Below are 27,101 nucleotides of genomic sequence, written 5' to 3'. Positions count from 1 at the left end.
CCCTCATGACTCTGTCAATTCTCTGAAGAGGTCAGACCTAGTGCAGTTGCGTGTGTCCGACAAAGAGCTACAAATGTTGCAGTTTGCTCTTTATTTTCAGGTTCAAGTCAGCTAGAGGCACACAGTGAAGCAGAAAGTAGGTCCAGCCCTAAGTGAAGTGCAGGTGGGGTTAGGATCCCAGGCAGCTGGTTTCTCAGGCATAGGTGGTGACATACTGGGGTCCCATGTTCCCAAAGTAAGAACGTTCCCACTCACTCATGAGCTTGAAGTGCACAGGGCGGCGACAGAAATTGCAGGCAGCCATAGACATGTCTTGGAGGGGCAGTCCCACCTCAGTCCATGCTACCAGCAGCTTTTCTGAAGGTGGTAGGGGAGGGGAGGGAAGGAATTGGTTAGAATAGGCTTCCTAATCCTTGTGTCAGTACAGATGCTCAAAAATATTGATCCCCTCAGCCCTTCAAGGTGCCATGGAACCAGAAGTAACCTCTGTTTTCTCCAGTGTGTGCCATGAATGTTACCATTTGTCTATGTGTGCTATGATGTGTAAAAGATTGGAAAACACTCAGTTGACACAGTTTGAAGCCGTACTATCCTGGCCTGGAACACTCCTAAGTACAGGACATGTTGTGTGCCCAGAAGTTAATCCATTTGATTGGAAACTCCAAGCCTGATGAAGATGACACTGGCAGTAACCACAGGGTCATTAGTGCTGTGACCAGGAAGCCTGGGGGCGGGGGGTACCTAGGAATATGGGAACCCAGAGGAAGGAACGTGACTGAGCTGAAGGAAGTACCTCAGGTGTGTACCAGGGCTTGGTCCTTAGCCCTTTCTATGCTCACTCCCTTGGTGATCTTGTCTAGTCTTTAAATACCATCTATGTATTGATGATTCTGAAATTTTCTTCTCCAGCCCAGACCTCTCTCCTGAACTCCAGACTTGTGTATCCAACTGCCTCTCTGTATCTCTACCTGGCTGTCTAGTAGACATCTCTTAACATAAGCACAACTGAGCTACTGATCTCCCTGCCCTCCAGCAAGCCTGCTCTACCTGCAGCCTTCCCCATCTCAGTTGATGGCAACTCCAGTTAGTCTAAAAATTTCAGATCTGATCCTTTATTTTTTTTCTCTCCCAACCCATATTCAATCTTCAAAATCTGACCACTTACCATCTTCATTGCTACCATCATGTCTGAGCCACCATCATCTCTCAGCTGGAATGTTACAGTAGTCCCCTAATGGGTCTCCTTGCTTCCACCTTTACTCCCCTTCAGTTTTATTCTTAACATAAACGTCAGAGAGATTCTGTTAAAACCTGAGTCAGATTATGTCACTTCTCTGCTCAAATCCTTCCAAAGGCTCTCCATTTCAGAGAAAAACCCAAAATCCTTCCAATGGCCTTCAACAACCTGGCCTCGCATTACCTTTTTCTCCTCAATTTTCTATCACTTTCTCACTTGCTTACACCACTCCATCCACACTCCTTTCCTTATTGTTCCTCAAATACAAAAGCAGTACTCCTGTCTTAGGGTTTTTTCTGCCTTAGGCTATTCCTGCTGCCTGGGATGCCCTTCCCTTAGATACAGCTAACACCTTCACCAACTTCAAATCTTTCCTCAAGTGTCACTTCAATTGTGTCTACTCTTACCACTCTATTTAAAACTACAACCCTCCTCCAAAGTGTCCCTGCCCTAGCTCCTGCCTCTAGCACTTCCTATTCCCCTTATCCTGCTCAGTTTTTTTCCATAGCACTTAAAATTGACACTCTATATAATTAGCTTTAAAAAAAATATTGCCTGTCTCCTTCCTCTAAGATGTAAATTCCACAAGGGTAGGGATTTTGTGTCTGTTTTGTTTACTACAATATCCTTAATGCCTAGAACAGTGTCTAACACACAGTAGGCACTCAATAAATATTTGTTGAAAGAATGAATGAAGGGATGCCTGAGTTAGGTTTAGAAGATGAAGAGAAGTAAGCCAGAATAAGGGGTAGGAAGGGAAGCAAAATGGGGGAACTATAAATCAGTGTAGCTAGAGAAGTAAAATAAATGCAGGGAAGAGGTGAGGGCATAGGGGTCATCATTTGGAAGGCACCAAATGCCATGCTAAAGATCTTCAACTCTATAGGTCAGTGGTCTCCAAACTTTGGACTGCACATCCCTATCAGTACAAATGTTTTGGGATATACTTATGATCTATGTATATTTATTTATGTACTATATATGTATATCATTGTCAGTCTGTATATTAAAGATCAGTATCAGTAATGCTTAATTTCCTGTTTTTTAAGATAAAAACAATCATGTAATTAAAATATTCTATGTCACCCTGAGGACTAAGGTGTGCCTGAACCAAGCCATGGTGTTTTCAATCGCCTCATATGGATGCAAAAACTGGACAGTAAATAAGGAAGACTGAAGAAGAATTGACATCTTTGAATTGTGGTATTGGCGAAGAATATTGGATATACCATGGACTGCCAAAAGAACAAACAAATCTGCCTTGGAAAAAGTACAGCCAGAATGCTCCTTGGAAGCAAGGATGGTGAGACTGTGTCTCACATACTTTGGACATGTTGTCAGGAGGGATCAGTTCCTGGAGAAGGACATCATGCTTGGTGAAGTAGAGGGTCAGTGAAAAAGAGGAAGGCCCTCAATGAGATGGATTGACACAGTGACTGCAGCAATGGGCTCGAGCATAGCAACAATTGTGAGGATAGTGCAGGACCGGGCAGTGTTTCATTCTCTTGTGCATAGCGTCACTATGAGTCAGAACAAACTCAACGGCACCTAACAACAACATTCTATTTCCTTACCCTATGGATCATCTTGCATACCCCACCTTGAAAACCACTGCTCTAGAGTTCAGACAATAGGGACCATGAAGAGGTTTAAGCAAGGGAGCAATATGGTCAGATTTGCACTTTTGGAAAGATCTCTCTGGTGGTCAGTATGGAGAAGGAATTAGAGAGAGAAGAAGACAAACCAGTTAGGAGGGTGTCATGTTGACATGGATTGAAGAAATGGCAGTGGAGAAAAGGGTACAGATTTGAGAGAGATTGTAGAGAGCATTGGCAGGATTTCAGGATGAGTTGGCTATGGGGTTAAGGGACAGGTAAAGTCATGGTGCATGCTTCTCATATTTCTCTCCTGCAAAGGCTCAGCATAAGTGAACACTCGGAGATCTAAGAGTACTGAGAGCTCTATAATTGAAGCCTAGAGCAACAGAGAAGAGTGAACAAAGGGTCTAGGAGTCTCATCAGCTCTGAGAGGCAGTAAAGCCTAATGGTTATGACCATGGAGATTAGAGTCAGACTCCCCAGTTCAAACCTAGTATCTATGTGTTGTGGAGTAGTAGTTATATATTTTTGTGCCTAAATTTTTACACATACAAAAGACATGATCGTAATAGTATCCCTATCTCATGAAGTTGTGCGGATTAGATGAGTCAATGCATGTAAAGTGTTTCAAACAGTGTTTGGCACGTGGTAAGCACTTCATAAATGTTAGCCAGCATTATTTAATATTTTTCAATGAATGAACGAATGGCATCTACGTATTTTGTCCTTCTTGAGCTCTCACACTGCCTATGCTCCAGCGAAACTCTGTTTTCCTATCTCTAGGTCTTTGCTCATGGAATTCCCTTCTTCTGGAATGTTTTTGCCCCATATCCACATGTTCATCAAGGTACAGCACCAGGACTTCCCTTACCCCATAACACCTCCCTAATTTCACCCTCCTCACCTTCTCTTGCCATAAATGAGCTCTCTCTCCAACTCCTAGAGCACTGAGGCTCATTATATTAGACCAGGACCATTCATGTTTGTATCTGTCTCCTCTGCTAGACTATCAGTTGCTCAAAGGACTTGTCTGCGTGTCTTTCACCCAACAGGCCTGGAAGGAGCACCTATTATATGCCAAGCCCTGTGCTAAAAACTTCACCCAACAGAAATCCAGTAAAAAGGTAAATTAACTAAACTGGCATCTTTCAGGGTAAAACTCAGTGTACTCAGTTCTACAAGGCTCTCAACCTGGCCTCTCTCTGGCATTGTCTCTGTAGACTCATAGCTGGACACTCCTCTCCCCTACTCCATTCTTACCACCCTACATTCCAGTAACACCTGCTTCTTGTTCTTGATATATCCCAGGCTGCTTCTCACCTTTCTCCTTCCCTTTATTCATGCTCTTCCCTCTGCTAGGACTACCTCTTCCATGCCCTCTTCCTTCTATTGGTTTAGTCCCACATGCCTTGCAAGACTCAGCTCAGGTATCACCTCCACTAGGAAGCCTGCCTTGAATCCCACAGGCTGGGTCAGGCACCCCTCTCTGTTCCCACAACTCCACCAAACACTGCCTTTGTTGAGCACTGGTAATCCCTTGATGCCATTGTTTGTCCACTATGGCCTCCCCAACCAAACTGGAGCCCTACAAGTCTAGGAGTCTCATCCGTTTGTGACTCTAATATAGGGCCTGGCACACAATAGGTGTTGAAGAAACATTTCTTAAACTGAACAGCATCTATCCTCTCATATTCTTCAAATCCTGGGGCTGAGGGGATGGGGGAGTGCTGCAGGTATACATGACTTACCCACAAAATCTTCCATCATCTGAGGGCTGTGGTGGGGGGAGGGTGCCAGGCGCAGCAGCTCCTCACCCCGGGGGACAGTTGGGTAGTTGATGGCTTGCACATAGATGCCATGCTTGGTGAGCAGGAGATCACAAATCTTGCTGTTTAGTGCTGCATCACCCACCTGGGCTCAGGATAAAGACCTATTAGAATCTGATATACTGGCCCCACCATCACCAGATCCATTAAGGAGGTGAAGGGAAACAGGTCAAGAAAGGTAAGTGGATTTGGGGACAGAAGTTTTCATAAGCGGCTTAGTGGCAGCTCCTGTATTTTTACCAAGGGCAGGCTCAGAGGCAGCAATCTGGTTCGGAAGGAGTGGGATCGAGGTGGAGCTAGGGGCCTTGTCTTGAAGCTGTTTGCATAACAAGCACACTGGTTTTCCTTAGCTGGTATGTTTATTTGGGGTGACAAGATAAACCCCACTGCCCAGCCACCTTGGGTACTGTCACTGGGTTAATCCAAAAGCAGATACTTTAAAAAGCAGCCTTTCAAGAGAATATTGGGTTAGTCCAAGAAGCAATGACTATTCCTTTCTCATCCATAAAATAGTCACAGAAAAGTGTCCTTTCCACTCCCCAACTCACTGACACACAAATAGATGCCATTTAAGAAGTAGCAGTTCATTTTTGAAGGCAGTAAACACTCAAAGGTAGTTGGGAATCCAAAATAGCAACTAGTGCCATGGCTTTGACGTTAGTCCTCAGTAAGAAATGTGTTTTACACCATGACACATAATACAGGTACATATGCACATATGCAAAACTGAAACACACTTCTGACAAAATGATACCCTTACTATGTGCCATGTGCTCCAACATTTTCTATTCTATTTCTTCTTCCTTTTTTTTTTAAATGATATTCATAACCCACTAAGTTTATTTCAGGACTCATTAATGGTCTTGATCTACAGTTTGAAAACACTGAACTATATAGGTCATGGGTACTCAATATTGTGAGGGTTAGGATAGCCTAACAAGCATGTGATAATAGCTAAAGCGAAAGAGAGAGAGAGTCTGGTTATATCCAGAATGGTTGATAATTTTTCCAAAGGGGAACAAAGCTGGCAATAAGGAGGATGATTAACAGGAAAGCAACTAGTTGATGGCAGGAGCAGATATCGTGTTGCTGGAAGTGGGGAGGATTCCAGAAGAGATAAGTGGGGAGGACAATGGGCAGGTAGGGCTCTCACCCGGATGGGAATGATGTGGCTGGGGCAGGGGATGACAGGAAGGCCCCTGTCCATTAATAGCTGGCGCATGTGCTTGACGTTGCGCTGGTGGGTCCGCCTCAGGATTTGGCCTTCCACTCCCTTGAGGAGCCGCACAGACTCCAGAGCCCCAGAAAGCACCATGGGGGGCAATGACGTGGTGAAGATGAAGCCCGCAGCATAAGAGCGCACCATGTCCACCAAGTCTCGGGTGCCGGCTATGTAGCCACCCACACAGCCAAAGGCCTTGCCTGGAGACAGAGAGGAGAGGGATATGCACAGACCCCATAATTAGCCCCCAGAGGAACAGGATCACGCCCCAGGTAACATAAGGAGGCAAACCAGAACATGGGGCTCCAGGTTCTCATCCTAGGCCTCTGTTCATCTCTCCTGTCCATGACAAGGCAGACAGCTGATAATTCCACTGCTTTGAGATAAGGCTTTCAAGGCCTGCCATATGCGATGACTAGATAGGCAGGAGCTGGGTGGGGAGCCTCAGTTAGTTAGGGCCAAGAGTGGAGCTTAAATGAAGCTTGATGGTGGTGTGGAGGAGGGGTTGAGAAACACAGCTCTCTACTTACTCAAGTTGAACCTGGCTATTTGGCCCAGCTTAGGGGTCTTCTCAAAGAACCCTTCCAGACTTTCTCAGGAACGCTGCAGGGGAGTGGGAGTGGAGGGAAAGAATCTAGAAGGACACCAGAGTGGGGTTCTGAATACTACCCAAATATATCCTGCAGTTTTGGGGAAGAGGAGGAGTGAGGCCCTGCAGGGACCTCCTCTTTGAGTTGTGTATAAGAGAAGCCCAAGACACTTACTCACCAAGAGTTCCAGAGACAATGTCAATCTTGTGCATGATTCCATCACGCTCCCCAATCCCAGCACCCCGTGATCCATACAGTCCTACAGCATGGACCTCATCCACAAAGGTCAGGGCCCCGTACTGATGGGCCACATCACACATTTCCTCAAGTGGACAGATGGCACCTGAGCAAAATCAAGGGACAAAAGTAGGGGATAGTAACACTTTTCCAGCTCCATCTCCAGAGTGTAATTTGCTGTGCATCCCTCCTTTGGATTGAAAAGAGGGTTGTAGAGAAGGAGGAGGGTGTATACCCTCATTTGTGGCAATTCCAAACTTCTTTATATGCCACGACTGCCTTCACCCCATCTCCACCCCAGCTGTGTGTGTGTATTGCAGTTCTCTGTCTTTCTCTTTTTACTTCATTCTGAAGTCTGTCTTTGTGTTTCAGCACTTGTCCTCCTATCTCTGCCTCCTTTGGTGTTTTTCCTGAAAGTCTGTGTATCTAATCTAGAGTTGACACTAGCGTATATGATGTCTTTGTTTAAATAAATTGTAAAAAATCACTTTTTGCTCCAGGTTAATGCAGTCCTAATAGCACAATTCACCCCCTCAGCCCAGTGCTGTTAGTAACCCCATCAATATATTTATTATTGATTGGTCCTCCTTGTTTCCATCTTTCTGGCTTTCTGTTATTATCTCTCTTATTGCATCATGTCTGTCTGTGTTTTATGTGTCTATGTTTCAGTCTCTACTGTATTCTCTGTCTCCCTCCTCCCTCCACCCCACTATTTGTGTCCCTTTCTGTCTGCCTCTCTGACAATCTCTCTGCTTCAGGCTTTCTTTCTCTGTACCTCTGTGTCTCTGAGTTTCTGTGTACTTCTGTCTCTCTGTCTTTTCTGTGTGTCTCTGTGGGAATGTCTTTCTCTCAACATACATCCCCGAGGGCTTCCCTCCCACAGGCTCAGTCTCAATCTAGGGAATGACCACAAAATCTCTGTGAAAGCACATTAGAACTAATCTATATTCCTCTCCAATTCCACACAAATTTATTATTTTCTCAATGTTATTCTAGACATTTTCAATGCTGACAGTTGTTGACAAGGTCTTCAAATGTCCAGAATCTCATATACAGAGACTTTGTGGCTACTTTATATATACAAGAACGCACATCTTCTGCCACTCCCCATTCCTCTCCACTCCCTGGAAACTGTTGAGGTGCAGAGAGTTGGGATACAGAAGAAACTTTCTCCAGGTAGTACAGGAGATCCAGGTAAGGCTTAAAGAATATGAGCAACTGGTGGGACAACGTGAGGAAGCCAACCACAGGAAGTGGGGCCTGATACAACGAAGACAGTGTGATGACTCAGGCATCCTTTCAACAGGAGAAATTCAGCCCTAGGATTGACAATTTAGGTTTTCACCAATCAATCAATAAGGCACCATTAATTTGTAAATGTAAGGAAGTAGAATGGTCCTAACATGCTTTCAAATAGAGAAATAAGGAATTGGAATAATCTCAATGGTAGAAATATAAAAATGAGATAGTTTTACTTTATTGTCAGTTGTAGAAATGTGAGAGTGGGAATGATAAGTTTCTTACATGTATTAACTCATGTAATTCTCACAGCACTCACCTAAATTTTTCAAAAAAGGCAACTGAGACACAGAGCACTTAAGAAACTTTCCCGAGCTAGTAAGCTGCCATGCTAGCATTTAAAAGTGGGTAGTCTGGTTCCAGAATCTGTGCATAACCTCTACATGATGCTAATGGCACTTCAGTTGACTAAATTAGGAAAGACGGTGGACTCTCCCTTGTTTCAGCTGGAAAGGTGACAAATTGGAATGAAATGAGGACTTATCCCCTTAAATAAATCTGGAAAGGGTTAGAGGGCCATGAACAATACAAGATGGATCCTACCCACAAAGGACTCTGAGAGAGAATCAGACTACCTTACTGAGCAATGACCTGGGCCGGGAGAAACCACACCAAACACCTGACTTCATGGTAACATCAATTGGAACCCATTAACTAGTACAAAAACAACCCCATCCATCATAGATTAGACATGTTTTTATTCCTGGGTCCCTTACACATGTCCTTGCACATAAGCACTAAGGATATAAACCCCCACCTCACACTGCCATGTGCAGACCTCTACCCAGGTGACTCGGCATATCCCTGTCAGTTGCAGAAATCTTGGTGCCAACCAGTATCTGTAAGTTCCCTAATAAAAGCTAGATCTGATCAACCTGGCTTTTTCTGCCTCTTTTTTTTGAAATCCGACCTGTGCCCCTCCAAGCCACTCCTGCTGCTGGTGTTTTAGGGTGCAACAAAAGGAATGCCTAGAACACCTGATTTCTACTCAAAAGAGGCAGCACTAGAATGATTTGAGTATTGTTTCAGTTGTGGGAAGACAGGAGGTAGAAGGGTAAAGGCCACTTATTTCTACTTAAAGCATATTAAATAGGATGGCTCCAATCATCTCTAATTCTTATAACTAGGTATTTATTTTACCTTGGGGAAAATTGAGGCTCAAAGAGTTAGAGTTAAATTAACTTACCCAAGGTCATACAGCCAGAGGTAGAACCTTGGTAGATAGGATTTCAAATCTCTTTGACTTGAAAACCTGTTTTGGCTCCAATGCTTAATACTGGACCTTGAAAAAAATCCCAGGCAATGGTTTCTGAAATTTTCCATTGCAGAAACCAGGAACTGGAATGATTGGTTTGCACATCATTTCTAATGGAGGAAGTGTAGCATGAGGGACTTGGAATTATACATCATAGGGTGCAAATACTCACTCTGGCACCAATTTGCTGATCTACCCAAGACAATTTTTATGCTGTCTCTGAACTTTAGTTTCTTTATCTGTAAGATGAGTGTACTAGTCATGCCTCCATTTACTAGCCATGTGACCTTGGGTAATTTACTTCATTTATTTGTGCTTCAATGTCCTCATGTAAAAAGTGGAAATAATAACACATGATAGAATTGTGAAGATTAAGTGAACTAATACATGGAAAACACTAAGAAATTTGTTTGGCAATAATAAGCACTCTAAACATTAGCTATTATTATTATCATTATGGTTTTTGTGAGACAGATACTAGTAAACATACACTCACACATGTACATACCATCCATGGAGTGAACAGTTTCAAAGGCCACAATTTTAGGTGTCTCTGGATTAGAATTTTTTATAAGTTTCTTCAGGTGGTCAGGGTCATTGTGCCGGAACACAAACTTGGCTGCTCCACTGTTGCGAATACCTTGGATCATGGAAGCATGATTGCCTGCATCTGAGTATATGATGCATCCTAAAGAACCAGATGTATAACTCTTAAGCTTCTGTCCCAGTACTCCTACCTGAATCTCATGACTGACCTGGAAGGGGGAGAGAGCCAATCCTTTTCTATCTTCGAAGATGTTGTTCTGCTTCTTTCTCCTCTGGAAGCCTTCATGACACCACTCCCTCCATTCCTTCCCCTTCCTGAAATTCTAACTCCTACATCCTTCCCTCAAGTCATATCTAACCCTGGTCTGGCCTATGATTGTATTAGGGTGAAGGAAAATTTAACTTCCCAGGAATCTCTGGGGCTTCCTGAGTACAGGGTTCTTGGTCATCCAACACATAAGATCAAGTCTTGGAAAGGGATTTATCCCAGGGAATGCTTGTTGACTTGGACTGATGCTAGATTCTTCCTGGCCTAGATGAAATCCAATCTCTTCTAGGTAACATCTTTCTGCTTATAGTTAAAGGGCTGGGTACTTACTAGGTTTTCATAGCTTGAACCATAAGCTCATGGCATGTCAGAGCTGGAAGAGCCATTTTAATGACCATGAAATTCAGCCCCTTTGGTGTAAGGAGGTGGGAAGCTAAGGTCCAGAGAGGGGTAGGACTTTCTCCAGGATCTGAAGAATGCAGGGCTTTTTACTGAGCAATTCTAGGAGAGTAGATGTGGGTGAAGAATTGATGAGGAGAGTTGATTCCCAACCTCTCCAAAAATGCACTGACATCAGGGAACTGTGGCTTTTCTCAGGAGTAAGGAATCACTTTTGCCTAGGAAAATCAGGCATGGATTTCTGGCGGACATGCCTTGAAGGACAATTATACTGGGAGTTTCTTGAGACTAGAAACTACATCTGTTCACCTTTCTGTCACTGGTACCCACCATACGACCAGGTATACAGTAGATGCTAAGTAAACATTTCTTAAGTGAATGGATGAATAAACAAATGACTGAATAATAAATAAGTGAATGAGTATATGAATAAATATATTCCTGAATGGAAGAGTGAGAAATATGGTGTCAAAAGATAAGACTGAAGAGGTAAGTAGAGACTAGAATATGGAGGGTTTTAGAAGCCATGATAAGGAGTTTGGGTTTGGTCCTAAGGTCAACGGGGACCCATTCTGACTGCTGTGAAGAACAGATTGTAGGAGAAGGGCAAAGGTGAAATCAAGAAAATGATGGTAGTCTAGGCTAGGATGGTGGCAGTAGAGATGGAAAGAAGTTGAATTCTAATGGTTGAGGAGGAGGTTGAAAGAAAAAAAATTCTCAAAGATATTGGGTTTACTTGGAGGTTATGGGTGGTGTTGGAAAAGTTCCTGAGAAGTAATTGGAGGTGTTTACAGTGTATTAAAGAATCAGCAGGAAGTGAGGAATTAGACAGCAAATGTGGAGACATCTCTCAAGCAGTTTTCCTGTTACAGGAAAGAGAGAGATACAGTAGTAGCTAGAGAATGATGATGGATTGAGGTAACTTTTTTCTTTTTTTTAAAGACCCAAGACTTGAACATGTTTCAGGGCCAAGTTGGTACAGAGGAAGAAGATGAAGATACAGGAAGGGGATATGAAATGGATGACCAGGATTCCTGAGGAGGTAGCAGGGAATGCAACACAGTGTACCAGTGATAAGAGGGAAGGAACAAGGAGAGGACAGGTGGGGATGCTCATGATTTTGCAGGTAGTTTGTAGCAAGGAATTGAAGACATTCCTTTCTGGGGTCTTCAATTTTCAGTGCAGTAGGAGGTGAGGTCTTATGCTGAGGGTGAGGGTGGTAGAGGTGTGGGAGGGCTGAGGGTAATGAGGGTTTGATAAAGCTTCTGTGAAGACTTTGGGAACTGACTGGGAAAATAGGATTGCCAGGCAGCTTAAAGGAACCAGTAGAGGTTGAGGACCATGAATTTTTTGCGGCTCCCATCTGAGCAATTGTGTGAGCCCTGAATTGACATAGACAAAGTGGAGAGTTGTATTCATCCAAGGTTGGGGCTATGATGGAAGGACTTCAGGCATATTAGTTGAGGACATTATTGTCTAGAGAGTGGGAGCCAGGGAGATGAAATCCATTTACAGGTGAAGGGAATGGCTTTAGGTAGAAGGAGAGATACTCCTTCCATTGAAAAAGGAAAGAATGAGGGAAAGGTAGATGAACAATCTGATAAGTTTGTGTATGGTGGCAATAAGTCAAAGGAGGTCCTGTCTGGTGGCTTCTATTTTCTTTGTAAAATAGGAGGTGAAGTTATTTGCTAAGAGTGAAGGAGGAGGTAGCCAAAGGTTTGAGAAAGGGGAAGAAGGTTTAAAGAAGTTGCTTTGGAAACATAAAAGGACTGTTTAGGAGTGTTAAGAGCCCAGGTGAGTTGGAGGGTGATGAGTTTACAATGTTACCTTTCTGTGAGATTGGATGATATTTCCCAGTAGTGTTCCTCAGCCTAGGTACAGAAGGAGTGAAAGCAGATATAGTCACTCAGCGTTAAAGCTGTGCAAGGCGGGTAAGAAGCAAGAGCAATCGGAGCAAGTGAACTCAGAAGAGAGGGAAGAAGTGATGGAAGTAGTGAGGCTGGATGCTATAGTGCAGGACACCAGCCCTGAGCCAAGCTCGGTCCTCGGGCTCACCTGGAAGGATCTTGGCCAAGGTGAAGAGAGTAGAGTCATTGGCCACAAAGCAGGAGGAGAAGAGCAGGGCTGAATCCTTCTGGTGCAGCTCAGCTAGCTCCTGCTCAAGCTCCACATGAAACTTACTGGTGCCTGAGATGTTGCGGGTGCCACCAGCTCCAGTTCCATGACGCTGCAGAGTCTCCCTGACCAGGAGAAAACAGAAAGGAGGAAAGGAAAAGAAACTCTTGTTAGGCACTGAGGAACTGCGTATGTTTCCCTCCCCTGGTGGAGGTCAATGTTGACTTAGTGATGCTATATAAGCTGTGTCCTATGTGACAAAGTGGGAGGGGAGAATGGGGAAGACAGGGATACATGGTCCCTCCTTCTTAGGCTGGAGGCAATCAGGGATGAAGGAAGAAACTAGGTTTATTTTGAGCAGCATGAGAAACCTTCTAGAGGAGGTCACACTCAATCTGTGGCAAGACTCATTCCCCAGGCAGATTAAGAGCTCATGGAGAGTCGGCCTTGCTTGGTTTCCTCCCATCCTTCTCCTCTATGGCATTGGATATCCACAAGTTTGAAAAACATGGCATGTTGACTGACTTAGTCTATATCCTGGGATTAGATATGCTGGAGGACCTTCAGCAAGAGGGATGATAAGTAGAACTGGTTTCTACTGCCAGCTGTGCCTTGTCATTCCATGTGTGGCTTTGATTCCTCTCTGGGTGTGTCCCCATAGCTCATGACCCAGACCTTACAACTCACTTTGTGGCCTGCAAGACCCGAGGGTGCCTGCTCATGCCCAGGTAGTCATTACTGCACCAGACAGACACATCCTTTGAGGACATAGATGCCTCAGAGAAATGTTGGGCAAAGGGGTATGAATCAGCCCAGCGATTCACAGTCTTGAATACACGGTAGGTATGGTCCTGTTTCTTCTCCATGATCTTGTTCCTGAAAAACTGGTCATAACCAAAGACGTGGTTTCCTGCAGGAGTAGAGATGGGGATGGAAATAATTCATTTTAAATCTCTTCCTGGCTAGTCCACGGCTTATCCATGATGTTGATTTTGAGTTCTCCAATTCTCATTGCATTTATTTATTTATTCACTTAGTCATTGACTTACTGGACCACAGTAACTCTCTACTCCTTCAGTCAACGAACACTGCTTACTCATTCATTCATTCATCAGTAATTCATCCACTCTTTCACTCAGGCCTACCCTTGGCATGGCTTCATGCCTTTTTCCAAGGTTAGTGTGGCAGCCTCCTTACTGGACGCACTACTTCCAGAAAGAGTATTGACAGAGCTAGTTTCTAGTTATCATTCTACCACTTCGTAGATGTGTGACCTTGAGCAAGTCATGAATCCTCTCTCAGTTTTAATTTCCTCATTTGTATAATGGGGCTAATAATACCCTTCCTTCCAGAGTTGTGATGACAAACAGCATTTAATACACCTAAACTAATGTCTGGCACGTAGCAATATTAGTATTATTACTATGACAATAGTAGGAGGAGCAGGAATCCCTGGGTGATGCAGTTAATGTGTTTGGCTGCTAACCAAAAGGTTGGAGGTACAAGTCCATCCAGAGGTGCCTAGAAAGAAAGGCCTGGCAATTTACTTCCAAAAAATAGGCCACTGAAAACCCCATGTAGCACATTTCTACTCTGACACACATGGAGTTGCCATGAGTTGGAATATACCAGTATAAATGAGTTGATATATTAGTAGTGATGATAGGAGCCCTGGTAGTGCAGTGGTTAAAGTGATTGACTGCTAACCGAAAGGTCAGCAACTCAAAACCACCAGCGGCACTGTGGGACAAAGATGTGACAGCCTGCTTCCATAGAGATTTACAGCCTTGGAAACCCTATGGAGTCTCTATGAGTTGGAATTGGCTCAGTGTTAATGGGTTTGGTTTGTTTGGTTTTTTAGTAGTGATGGAAATAGCTAATATTTAGTTATGTTAAATACAATAGCCCAGGTACTATATAATAGTAATAATAATAAAATAGCTAATATTTAATCATATTCTTATAGTCAACATTTAATGAGTGACTATTCTGTGTAAGGCACTCTCCTAGGAACTTCATAGGTGTTATTTCATTTATTCCTCACAACAATCTTATGTGGTAAGTTATATTAATATCTCCAATAAACCACAGCCTCTATTAGCCTGGAACCAGAAGAATTAGATGGTGCCTGGCTACCACTACTGACTGCTTTCACTGGGATCACAATAGTAGGTCCTGGACAGAGTGGGAGAAAAATGTAGAACAAAATTAAAATTCATAAAAAAGATCAGATTTACTGGTCTGATAGAGACTGGTGGGACTCCCAGGACCATGGCCCTTAGACATCTTTCAAACTTGGAAGTGAACTCACTTCTGGAGATCACCTCTCAGCCAAACAATAGACAGGCCTATAAAAGAGAACAGTAACATCCCTGAGGAAGGGGCACTTCAGAACAGTCAACCATACCAGACCAAAAGGGCATCATTTGCCCAAAAGCATAGTTCAGAAGGCAGGAAGGGGCAGGAAAGCTGGACAAATGGAAACAGGAAACCCAAGAACGAAGGGAGGAGAGTGCTGACACATTGAGGACATTGCAACCAATGTCACGAAACAAGCTGTGCATAAATTGTTGAACGGGAAACTAATTTGCTCTGTAAACTTTCACCAAAACCACAATAAATGTTCAAAAATAATAAAAAGTACCACTGAAAAGTATGAATTAATTTTTTTTTAATTCCATTTTAAAGATGAGGAAACTGAAGCATAGAGAGGTTAAGTAACTTGACCAAGGTCATGCAGCAAGTAAGTAGTCCCCAAATAAATGACTCAGACAGAGCCCACCTCTTTAACCACCGTCACTACAAAATGGGACAACCCTATTTTCAGGATAAATTGAAATGTATGCAAAGGGCTCTTTAAACTCGAGAAACTTATACTTGAGACAGAAATCACGTTGTTGCAGATAGCAACTTACACAGCTCCTGGGGTGTAAAATCTTAACATCTTTACTGTAGGGATGTTTGGAAATACGTATCAAGAGTCTTTAAAATGCACATGCCGACATACCTACAGAAATATTTGTGCCATATTTAACAGACAAGTGATTAGTATCAGAATTTATTTTTTAATATCTCTGAAAAATTACTATGAAAATGTTTCAACCTAGTAGAAAAATGGGCAAGGAATATGAACAGACAATTCAACAAATGTAGCAAAAGATGCTTAATTGAGGAAAATCAAATTAGAAAAATAAATTTTCACCCATCAGATTGGTAAAGATTTAAAAGTGTGATAATATCAAGAGTTGGAGAGGATGTGAGACAATGGAAACTCTGACTAACTAGCACAGCCACTTTAGATGGGTAATTGTCAGTTTTTGTTAATATTTAAAATATGCATACCCTAGCATTTCCACCCCTTAGTGTCTATTGTAGAGAAACACTTGCCTATGTGAACTAGGAGGTATATTCGGAAGATTGGTGCACCATTGTTAGTAATAACCAAAAAAAGAAGAAGAAGCAACGCAATAGAAGAATAATGAATAACTATGTATCTCTGGTAAATCCATACTACAAATATTACAAAGCATTTTAAAACGAGGTAGATATACACTATCTGAATTAACATGGGAAGGTCTCCAAGACATATCGTTGAATGAAAAAAGAAAGTCTCAGAACACTATGTATAGTAAAATATCACTAAGAAAAAAAAAACACAAAAAGGGTAATACTATATATCTTCTTTGGGTGTATTTATATCTATGTGAAACCAAGGAAGAATTTCCAGAATAATACAATCCAAAAAGGTAAAAATGGTTAACTTGTGTGAGGCAAAGGGAGTTGGAAGTGGTGGTGAAAGAAAACATTAGCCTTATCTGAAATGTTCTAACTTTTTATAATAAATGTTTTTTTCTTGAAATACTTGTGTAATTAAAAATGAACTTTTAAAAAGCTTTTAAAATATACATATTTTACCCAGAAATTCCACTTAAAGAACTTCTCAAGAACTGATGGCACTGAAGGAAGAAATCCAAGCTGCAATGAAGACATTGGCCAAAAACAAGGCCCCAGGAATTGACAGAATATCAACTGAGATGTTTCAACAAATGGATGCAACCCTGGAAGTGCTCGCTTATCTATGCCAAGAAATTTGGAAGACGGCTACTTGGCCAACTGACTGGAAAAGATCCATATTTATGCCTATACCAAAGAAAGTGATCCAATGGAATGCTGAAATTATCGAACAATATCATTAATATCACACACAAGTAAAATTTTGCTGATGATCATTTAAAAGCAGTTGCAGCAGTACATCTACAGGGGATTGCCAGAAATTCAAGCCAGATTCAGATGAGGAAGTGGAATGAGGGATATCATTGCTGATGCCAGATAGATCCTGGCTGAAAGCAGAGATCAGAAAGATGTTTACCTATGGTTTATTGACTATACAAAGGCATTTGACTGTGTGAATCATAACAAATTATGGATAGCATTGTGAAGAATGGGAATTCCAGAACACTTAATTGTGCTCATGATGAACCTGTACTTAGACCAAGAGGCAGTTGTTCGAACAGAACAAGGGGATACTGCACGGTTCAAACTTTAAAAGGTGTATGCCAGGATTGTGTCCTTTCACCATACTTATTCAATCTGCCTGCTGAGCAAATAATCTGAGAAGCTGGACTATATGAAGAAGAATGGGGCATCAGGATTGGAAGAAGACTCATTAACAACTTGCGATATGCAGATGACACAACCTTACTTGCTGAAAATGAAGAGGACTTGAAGCACTTACTGATGAAAATCAAAGACTACAGCCTTCAGTATGGATTATACCTCAACATAAAAAAAAGACCCTCCCACTTGGGCCAATAAGCAGCATCACGATAAATGGAGAAAAGATTGAAGTTGTTAAGGATTTTCATTTTACTTGGATCCAGAATCAATGCCCATGGAAGCAGCAGTCAAGAAATCAAAGGAAGCATTGCGTTGGTAAATCTGCTACAAAAGATCTCTTTAAAGGGTTAAAAAGCAAAGATGTCACTTCAGGGACTAAGATGCGCCTGACCCAAGCCATGGTATTTTCAATCACCTTATATGCATGTGAAAGCTGGACTATGAATAAGGAAGACTGAAGAATTGATGCCTTTGAATTACGGTGTTGGTGAAAAATACTGAATATACCATAGACTACTGGAAGAACGAACAAATCTGGCTTGGAAGTACAGCCAGAATGCTCCTTTAACTTTCCTTCTTTATAGTTTCCTGTGTCTTTTGCAAAACATTTTACAATGAGTTGTATTCCTTTTACATTAGAAGAAGTAAAGTAAATTCCGTTATGAAAAAAATGATTATAAAATAAAAGAGAGGAAAAACGTCTGTGAAGGATAAGAGTTTTTGAGGGAAGCATGAGGAAGAAACAATGGGAATAAAGTGAATATTTAACAAGGCCTCATAACAAGCTAGAAACACTTACATAAATATAATTTTATTACTTCCTCATGATAACATGTTGAAGTAGATATTAAAATCTTACTGAGGCTCAGAGAAAGGGCATGACTTACGTGACAAAGCACAGAGATCCAGCAAGTGCCAGCACTAAAATTTAAACTCAGAGTCCCTTTGGTTACAAAGCCCTCCCTTGCCCTTTCCTCTACCGTGTCAGAAGCCCTTTCAGCACTAGTTCCCTATCCCAACACCTCAGCAAACTCACTGGCCGTGTTGTTCTGAATTAGGTGCATGACCTTCTCTGAAATCTGCTCTGGCTCCTGGGAACTGGGGATGGGGCAGTGGCTTCCTCTGGCTGGGTAAGGCCAGGGAACTGGGCAAGTCTGACAGGGAGTGTGGGGTTGCATTGGCCATGAATAGGGGGGATAAAAAAAGAAAGCATGTGCTCTCCTCTTTAAGCCCAATGCAACACATGAAAATTCAAGTTTATGAAGTAGGGAAGCATTTTACAGAGAGAAGAAATCTTGTGCAAAGAGAGCTTCTCCCCATCTCCCTTCATGGAGATTCCTATAATGTCAGGAAATCTTCCATAAGGGTGAATCACACCCTCCCTACTAGGACTTTCCCTTGGGGGCAGCCACTCTGGGTCCTGCACTTGGGAGGTAGATACAAAGCATTGCACTTTACTACACTTTTATGAATATCGTTAAAATACAATTTTGAAATTTTTGTCCCTAATGATATCCCAAAAAGCCTATAAAAGATATCAGCAATACGGTCATCTCTCGAGTGTGATTATTTTGGGTAGCCTGTACCATTTGAGTTGACCTGGGGCTCTACACCCTTCTAAAGGATGTACCTGCTCCCAAATATTTCTCTTTTATGAAAATCCAGATTGTCTTTTTTAATGTGGGCACCCAGCCTGGTGAGATCCATTCAACTACCTGGGATAAAGAAGGCAGAGCTTGAGACAGCTCATCTTAGACTAATGGTTGAAAGTTATAGGAGCCTGTGTGTGTGTTGGAGTGGGGGTGGGGTTCCTCATTCAGTGCACAATCTAAGTTATTGCCTACCATGGCTCTCCTGGAAAAGACTGGACTTCCCATTATGGGATGTGTACTAGCTGCCTTTGGATTAGCCTAGCTCAAGACTGTGATGAAGTGGGTTCAAGCAGAGGTTAGATGAGGTGGGCTCTGACTCCAACCTTTCTTGAAAGCCGTCACATCTTCCTGGATTTCTGGGGCTGCCTTCTGCACAAATTTGCTCTTCCCATCCTGGAGTTCTGACAACATGAAAGGACAGTGGCCCTTGGCTGAAGATGGAGAGTCTGCAAAAAGGCAACAAAATAAGTGGGGATTAATTTCTAGCCATAAGTTCAGTTCAACAATGATTACTCAGACCTACTCTATGCCAAAGCCCTAGCTTAGCTTCTAGGCTGGTGGGAATGACACATACTGAAGACACATTGTAATAAGTGCTGGGATGGGAGGGAAGACAGAGGCTATGGAAGTCCAGAAGAGGGTGGGGACATGAACCAGAATTGAAATTGGACAGGCTGGAGGTCTGGGCAGACTTCTCAGAGGAGGTGATGCCCAAGCTAAGTAAGGAAGGAAAAGTATGAGATACTCAGGTAAAGGATATGGAGACAGGGTCATCTGAAGCTGAGGAAAGTATAGGAGCTAAAGCACAAAAGCTTAAGACAATAAGGTTGATTCAGGCAATTTTAAGCAGTTTCAGCATGATTGGAGTATAGCATGTAAGGGGCATGAGAGTCAGGCTGTTTCTAGAAAACTCATCAGAAGTCAGATCCCAGGTATATTTTTTAGGCCAGTTCATTCTGCCTTAACACTTTTCACAAGACCTCTCCTAATTATTAGGCAACAATGGCCAATATGACTTGGAACCTTGTGTTTTAATTTTTCCAAGATCTAGAAAGTCTTCCCATTTCCCATAGCCTCTTTTTACCTCCTCCAGCCTTGGTTGCCTCAAAGTGGATTTGAGAACAGGTTGGTCCTTGGGTGGCCAGGATGGGACAGCGTCCAACACCAAACAGGAACTGGTGAGTCTTAACCACCTTGCCCAGGAGGCCTGTGAGGCCCCGGGACAGCACTGGGCAGCACTGTAGCAACAGGGCCACTGCCACCATCTTGAGCCCGAAGTCCTGAAGAAGGTGTGGAACAGATGAGATTCTGTCATGAGGGCCTGGCTAAAGCCAAGGGTCATTCTTGTGCTGGATCCTTTGCCCTTAGCCTCCCATCCAATGCTTGCTGCCTTACCCAGGGTAAGAACTTTTTCCCCAATGTTAAAATGTACCAATAGGGCATCAGAGAGGAGGAAATAGGAGACTGATCCCCAGTCAAAGTGGTGGAGGTAAAAATACCAACTAGAAGTCAGAAAGCCTGGATTCTGACTCAGGCTCTGCCACTGACCCCTTTTGTGATAATGAGGATCATTGAAATTTGTTTGTGTGTGGCCGTACGAGAGTTGACAACCTACCAAACCTTTGGACAACACTTAAGGCCAAGAATTTTTCTAATACTGGCCTGCCAATACAGACAGATGCTACTGATCAGGGCTCTTGAGGCTCAGTCCAGAGCATTTCCTGAGCAGGCCCAGCCAAAGGAGGGAGAAGGAGAGGAGGCTACAAGTTTATGGAGATTCAGAAAACAGGAAGAAAAAGCAGACTCCAGGCCCTATAGACCATGTGCATCCAGGCTGCTATATTTCTGTTTATGGATTTGCTTCTGGCTTAAAAAAAAAAAAAAGCACGGATAAGGGAGAAAGCAAAAGTGGGACCCTATGGGGCTGGAAGACAAGGCACAAAGCCATAGTCTATGAAGCAAGAGGGAGAGATTAAGAGAGAGGAGAGAAAGGGGACAGAGAGGTTAGAGAGGTTATAGAAAAAGCAACCAAGTGGCATATAGTAGATGCTCAATAAATATTTGTTGAATTTGAGAGTAAATTAATGAATAAGTAAGGACTCAAATGGAGGAAAGAGAAGGGGAGTAGGGAAACAGACAGAGGAAAAGAAAAAGAAAGGGAAAATGAAGAAAGCAAAGAGAGGACAAAGTTGTGCTAGTGGTGGAATTAGAAGAATAGAAATTGAGAGAGATAAGGAGACCAAAGCCAGAGGGAAAGGGGGATGGGATAGAGGTGAGAACAGACAGGAAGAGGAGGACTGATCCAGAATGACAGAGGACAAGAGGATGACAAGAAACACAGAAGAGAGTCTGAGACGAGAGAGAGATTGAATGACACAGAGATTGACTGACCACAGAGAAAGAGTTCTGTCAGAGAAAGAGTTGGGAGAAAGCAGGCAGAAACAAAGGGATGGACAGAGGAATATAGATGGAGGGAAAGAGAGAGACATACAAAGAGAAACAGAGGGAGGACTAGCTAGCAAACTGAGGGACAGTAATAAAGTGAGACAGGCAAAAAGAGAACTATTAAAAAAAAAGAAACCAACAGAGGGAAAGGGAGAGACAGGGGTAGAAGCAGAGACAGGCAAAGGGGCACAAAAAGGGCACTAGGGAAGATCAAGGAGCTTAGAGGAATAGTCAAAGACTCAGAAAATTGGGGACAGAGACAGAATGGGGACACAGAGAGAGGAGACAGAAGAATTTGAGAGCAGGAGAGAAGAGAATCTAGCAGGGTTAGAGAGTCACAGTCAGGCACAAAGATAAAGGAGGAATGCTGCCAGAGATTGGGGAGGGACCAACAAAGAAGAGTTAGGGGAAGAGACACACGGCCCTACTGAGGGAGATGATGGACAGACTGAAGGATAGAGAGAAGAGAATAGAGAAAATGACAAGATCAAAGGATGGAGACAACCTGCTAAGGCAGGGTGCGGGTTTGTGGGGGAGGGAGGGCTTAGAGATACCAGGAGAAAGACAGAGAGAGCAAGAGGGATAAATAGAATGAAAGAAAAAGGGCAAGTTGGAGAGCCAGAGTCAGAGGGTAAGACAGGTTGAGGGACAGGACAATGGGAGAGATAATGGGGTAACAGAATCTAACAGCACTTCCCATGTATAGGGCCTTAAGTTGTGAGGGACAAATGATCAAGAGGAGATTGTGGCCCTGACCTCCTCACATGGCAACCTCCCTCATCTCTTACAGGGCAACACCTCTCTTCCTGATCTCACAGAGGTAATAATGCCTACCTCACATAAAAAAAATAGTAGGCAGTTAATTCAATCCAGTGTCTACCCCATATCTAGAGATATAAATTTCCCTTCCCCTGACTGCCTGCAAAGGCTAAAGCACTCAGGGTTGAGCCTGCAGACCACAGATAAAGTTCCCACGGGTTATCACCATTGGGGTCTGACCACTCCCCAGGCTGAGAGCAGGGCGTGGGAGGGAAGAGGAGCCCCTTCCTGGAATCGCATCTAAGCATCTGGCTGGGGCTGACCCTAGGTATTGGCAGGGAGGAGGGCTGGATGGCCCAGGGAGAGGTAGGTAAGAAAAATGGCCGGTTTCCAGGCTCCTGCAAACTCCTTTCTTCAGCATCAACACTGACAGCAATAATGATAATGTCATTAGAGCTCCTTGTAGGGGCAAAATCCACGGTGGATCTAATGTCTAATCCAGTGTATAAAATTGGAATAAGTTCATTCATCTCTAAGGGAATATTGGCTATGATATTCTCAGGGTCCTGGGAAAATATAGACTATTTCTTGGAGCTTATTGAATTCTCAAGTTTTTCAAGCTGCAGTTCAAATTTCTCCATTTCATGGATTTTCTCAACTTGCCTGGCCATTTTTGTGACCCATAACCTTACAGTCTAGTGACCTGGGATCTGTTTCCATTCCATCCCACTGCCCATCATAAGAACGAGGTAAGTGAAATTAAACCAAGGAAGCACTTTAGGCAAAGCACAGGCTTTGGAGCCAGACTACTTGGTTTAAATCCTGACCCTACCACACTAGTTCTGGGGCCTTGGAAAAGTCATTTCCCTTAGTATCTGTAAAATGTAGATAATAACAGGGAGAGCCTACAACACAGGGGGGTGAATATTCAGTGAGATAATCCATATAAAGTGTTTAGAAGAGTGCCCCAGAGTAAGTACTGAATAAGTATTAACTATTTTTATTTCCTCCATTTTCTGTGTAAGGAAGGTGAAGGTACAAACAAAGGAAAACTGAAAATCTGGAAAGCTAAAGAGCTGATTTTTATCCCAATCTTGTTATAATTTATTGTGTGAACTGGGCTCTGTAGTTTGCCTCTCTGAGCCTCAGTTTCCTCACAGATATTGAACTGGATAATTGCATAGATCCCATCTGGTTCTGATAGCCAATCAATCACAGAGCACTCACTGTGCCAGGCCCTGTTATAAAAGCTTAATGTGCATTGACTCACTTAATTCTCATGACAACCCTGGAAGGGAGACACTAATATCATCTCTATTTTAAAGCTGAAGAAATGAGAGCTTCCTACCCTTTTTCTCTGTTTCAAACCCCTGCTGATAATTTGCATTTCTAACAAGTAGGGGTAGGGACCAATTCTGAGATCCACTAGTAGAGCCCAAACCAAACGAAACCCATTGCCATCTAGTTGATGCCAACTCATAGTGACCCCATAGGATTTCCAAGGTTGTAAATATATATGGAAGCAGACTGCTACATCTTTCACCTGAGGAGCTGCAGGTGATTTCAAACCGCTGACCTTTCGGTTGGCAGTCGATTACTTTAATCACTGTGCCACCAAGGCTCCTGCTAGGAGAGCAGTGGTTCACAAAATTTATTATATATAAAAATCGCCTGGGGATTTGTTAAAATGTAGATTCTGATTCAGTATATCTGGGGTGGAAATGCAAATTCTCAGCAGGGGTTTGCACCAGAACAAACAGGTTCAAAGCCCTGTAAGAAACTAAGGCCCCAAAAGATTAGATAACCTGTCTAGGGTCTGTCACAGACCAAGTTAGTAGCAGAATCAGGATTTGAACCTAGACAATCTGGTTCCAGAGCCCACTAATTTAGCCACTATGGATCTGGGATTCAAACATTACATGTTTTCTTGACTGAGAATCTAACTCCAGACATTCATCCCCTCTGCTGTATCCCAATACGAGTCCTCTTCCAGGACATTTGATTTTGAACTGTGACAAATGCCTTTACAGTAAAGGCTTTACCAAAGGGACAGATCTCTAACTAAAGTAGAATTTCAGGTACTGTTAAACATTCATTCCCTTCATTCCACCTTTTAACAGCATGTGTACCCATGTGTGGTAATCGTCAAGGGCCTTCTTAAAGCAATACAAAGCAACCCAAAGAAATGATGGTGAAATTTTAGGCCAAGTGACAGATTATTGCTCAAAAATTTCCCCTGCACCTTTAAAATCCCATTTTATATCAGCACCAATCTGCAGTCTCAGGGCCAGAAGGGTCAACCACATTCCTACCCCAGTGGAGAGCCAGAAATCATTCATTATAACATTCCTTGGTCCCTCCCTCGCCTTTCTGGGCTTGCTTTGCAAGAATCAGTTAGGTCTGTAGGGAAGTGGTTACTTCTCAGGAGTTGGAAGCATCAAGCCTTACTTCTCTCCCTACCACACTCTCCCCACTATTGAGGAATTATAAAAAATTTTAGACACCTGGATTACAGAATCAGAAATTCTTAGAAACAGAAAAATTTAGAAGACAACATCAAAATTAGAAGGGGTTGTGAAAATCATAGCCCCAATCCCTTTTTTTCTGAGGGTGAGTAACTTGCCTAGGGTTCCACAGTGGATTAGGGTGACAGTACAAATCTTTCAGTGACACAGTATTCCTCTTTCACCTTTCCACCTTAGTTTTGATAATCTCTCAATGCTCTCAAATCTCTTGTTACCCAATTCATTATTGCCACCATCTCCACACTCCCTCAGTTTTTCCTCCCCAACTCTGGCCCCTAGGCTCTGATCCTTTGGACTGTGCGGTCAGCCAAGAAGAGAGAGGGCGTATAAAAGAGGAAGGGATAGAGAACTGCAGGGAGAAATATCAAGACATTTTTCTGGGAGACAGAGAAGAAGAAGAGAGAGAGAGAGAGAGAAAGTCAGGAAGACTAAGAGAGAGTCGAAGAAAAAGACAGAAAGGGGGAGAGACAGATTGAGAGAGCAAGAACTCAGCGGGAAGAAAAATAAGAGAAAGTCAAAGTGTCAGACAGACGAAGTGAAGTGAGAGTGACCTTGAACACTAATAAATGAGAAAAAACAGGGGGAGAGAGGTAAAAGAAAACTGAAGACAGGGAGAGGCAGAAAGAGACATGGGAAGAGAAAAAAAGAAAATGACAGACATATTCCAAAAAACAGATGCAGAGAATATCAGATCTAGTCAGGCCAGAGAGTCAGTGGGTGACATAGCTCTGAGGTGGGCAGGTAGACCAGAGAGAGGACACCAGGCTGAAAGCAGCTCTTACCTGTTGCCCTGCACTGAGGACGAACAAATGACGGGTGGGTGCCGTGGGTCAGGACTTGGCATTTATTCCTTCTTCTCCAGCTCAGCTCCACCCACCACGCCTTTCCCTGGCCTGGCCCTGCATTGGCCCCAAAGGTATCTCAGGGCCGTGCTGGAGATAAAACCCAAAGAAGTCCCCTCTTACCTCCCCCCTCACCCAGCACTAGTTCCCCCTCTCTATCTTCTTTCCCTGTTTGGGGTAGTAAAATGACCTCATTGGGCTTTGGAATCAGACTGTTCATATGTATAGCTAGGGCACCTTGAGTAAACCCACCTCTCTGTTGGTTTCCTCAACTATAAGAAAAGAGCAATAAAACACAGAAGCAACTGTAGTACAAGTGGGAAGAGCTTTGGAGTCAGATCTAGATACAGTGTTGTGCTTATGAGCTCTAAGCCTCAGTTTCTGTAATGACTACACCCTGGGATTATTGTGACTATGTAACATCATGTACAGAAAACACTTAGAATAGTGCCTGGCCCAAAGAAACAACAGCTAACGTGGATTAAGCACTTACTATGCACCAGACCCTTTGTTAAGTGCCTTACATGGGTTAATTTAGCCCATCCTCATAAGGATATAGAGAGATAGGCACTATTATCCCCACGTTACAAAGGAAGAAACTGAGGCTTGAAGAGGTGAGGTAACGTATCCACAATTACCCAGCTAGTAAGTACAGAGCCTACCTAGGAACCCAAGCAGTCTTGTTCCCAAAATGATACTCTTTAAGCACTACAATTTTCTCTTAAAATATGGAGTTAAAAATTTGAAGTTCTCTTTCTTCTTTTTTCTGTCACATCTCATCTGTTTTGAATTTTCTTCTTTTCTCGCTCTCTTCTTTCTCTTCTCTTTTCTATCCTAGGACAGCAGGACTATCTCATAACCAGGCAATTTCATCTGTGGATCAGATTATCATCATTAATATATTTACATAAGATGGAGCATACTCTACATATTAGTCTGAAAAATTATTTTTTCCCCATTTGACCACAGGCCAATACGCCATGAAGGTCTTTTCACATAAGGTCATTTTGTTTAGAGGAGCTATAATATTCCAGTATTTGAATATACCATAATTTATTTAACCGTTCCTTTATTGATGGACATTTAGATTGTTTCCAGGGATTTTTCCTACCTTCATTATGAATAATGTTGCAATAAACATCCTTAGGCATATGGGAGAGAATTTTTTTGTATAAAGCCCCCTACAAAAAAGAATTCCTGGGTAAAAGGGTATATATACATTTAAACTTTTTATACTGCCAGTTTACCCTATACACGCTCTACACATACCCACAGTGGTGTACGAAAGTGTGTGCCTGTTTTCTCACAAACTCACCAACACCACTCATTATTTTAAACATTTTAAAACCTTTGTTAATCTGTTAAGTACTAGAAATGGTATCTCAATGTTGCTTTGATTTGCCTTATTATTATTGTTTTTTAAATTTTTTATTGTGCTTTAAGTGAAAGTTTACAAATCAAGTCAGGTTGTAATACAAAAATTTATAAACACCTTGCTATATACTCCTAATTGCTCTCCCCCTAATGAGATAGCACACTCCTTCCCTCCTCTATTTCTTTTCGAGTCCATTCAGCCAGCTTCTTACCCACTCTACCCTCTCATCTTCCCTTCGGACAGGACATGCCAACATAGTCTCATGTGTCTACTTGATCCAAGAAGCTCATTCTT

The 27,101-nt window shown here is 42.7% G+C and overlaps 1 protein-coding gene across 1 annotated transcript; it reads right to left on the bottom strand.

The window, feature by feature from the left end:
- Nucleotides 1-82: 82 nt before the first annotated feature.
- On the bottom strand, nucleotides 83-25,452 carry ALAS2 (5'-aminolevulinate synthase 2). The gene is made up of 10 exons (XM_049872600.1): nucleotides 25,373-25,452; nucleotides 19,946-20,141; nucleotides 19,185-19,307; nucleotides 13,280-13,502; nucleotides 12,533-12,717; nucleotides 9,773-9,952; nucleotides 6,652-6,816; nucleotides 5,815-6,083; nucleotides 4,584-4,746; nucleotides 83-357 (listed from the first exon to the last, which is right to left on the bottom strand). Exons 2-10 carry the CDS (start codon nucleotides 20,124-20,126, stop codon nucleotides 194-196), a joined length of 1,653 nt encoding a protein of 550 aa, XP_049728557.1. The 5' UTR covers nucleotides 20,127-20,141; nucleotides 25,373-25,452; the 3' UTR covers nucleotides 83-193.
- Nucleotides 25,453-27,101: the final 1,649 nt, after the last annotated feature.

The sequence above is a fragment of the Elephas maximus genome, chromosome X (genome assembly GCF_024166365.1).
Source record: "Elephas maximus indicus isolate mEleMax1 chromosome X, mEleMax1 primary haplotype, whole genome shotgun sequence".
In the NCBI taxonomy this organism is placed as follows: domain Eukaryota; kingdom Metazoa; phylum Chordata; class Mammalia; order Proboscidea; family Elephantidae; genus Elephas; species Elephas maximus.
The sequence above is the reverse complement of the archived record's forward strand: the minus strand, read 5'-3'. Positions and strand labels throughout refer to the sequence as shown.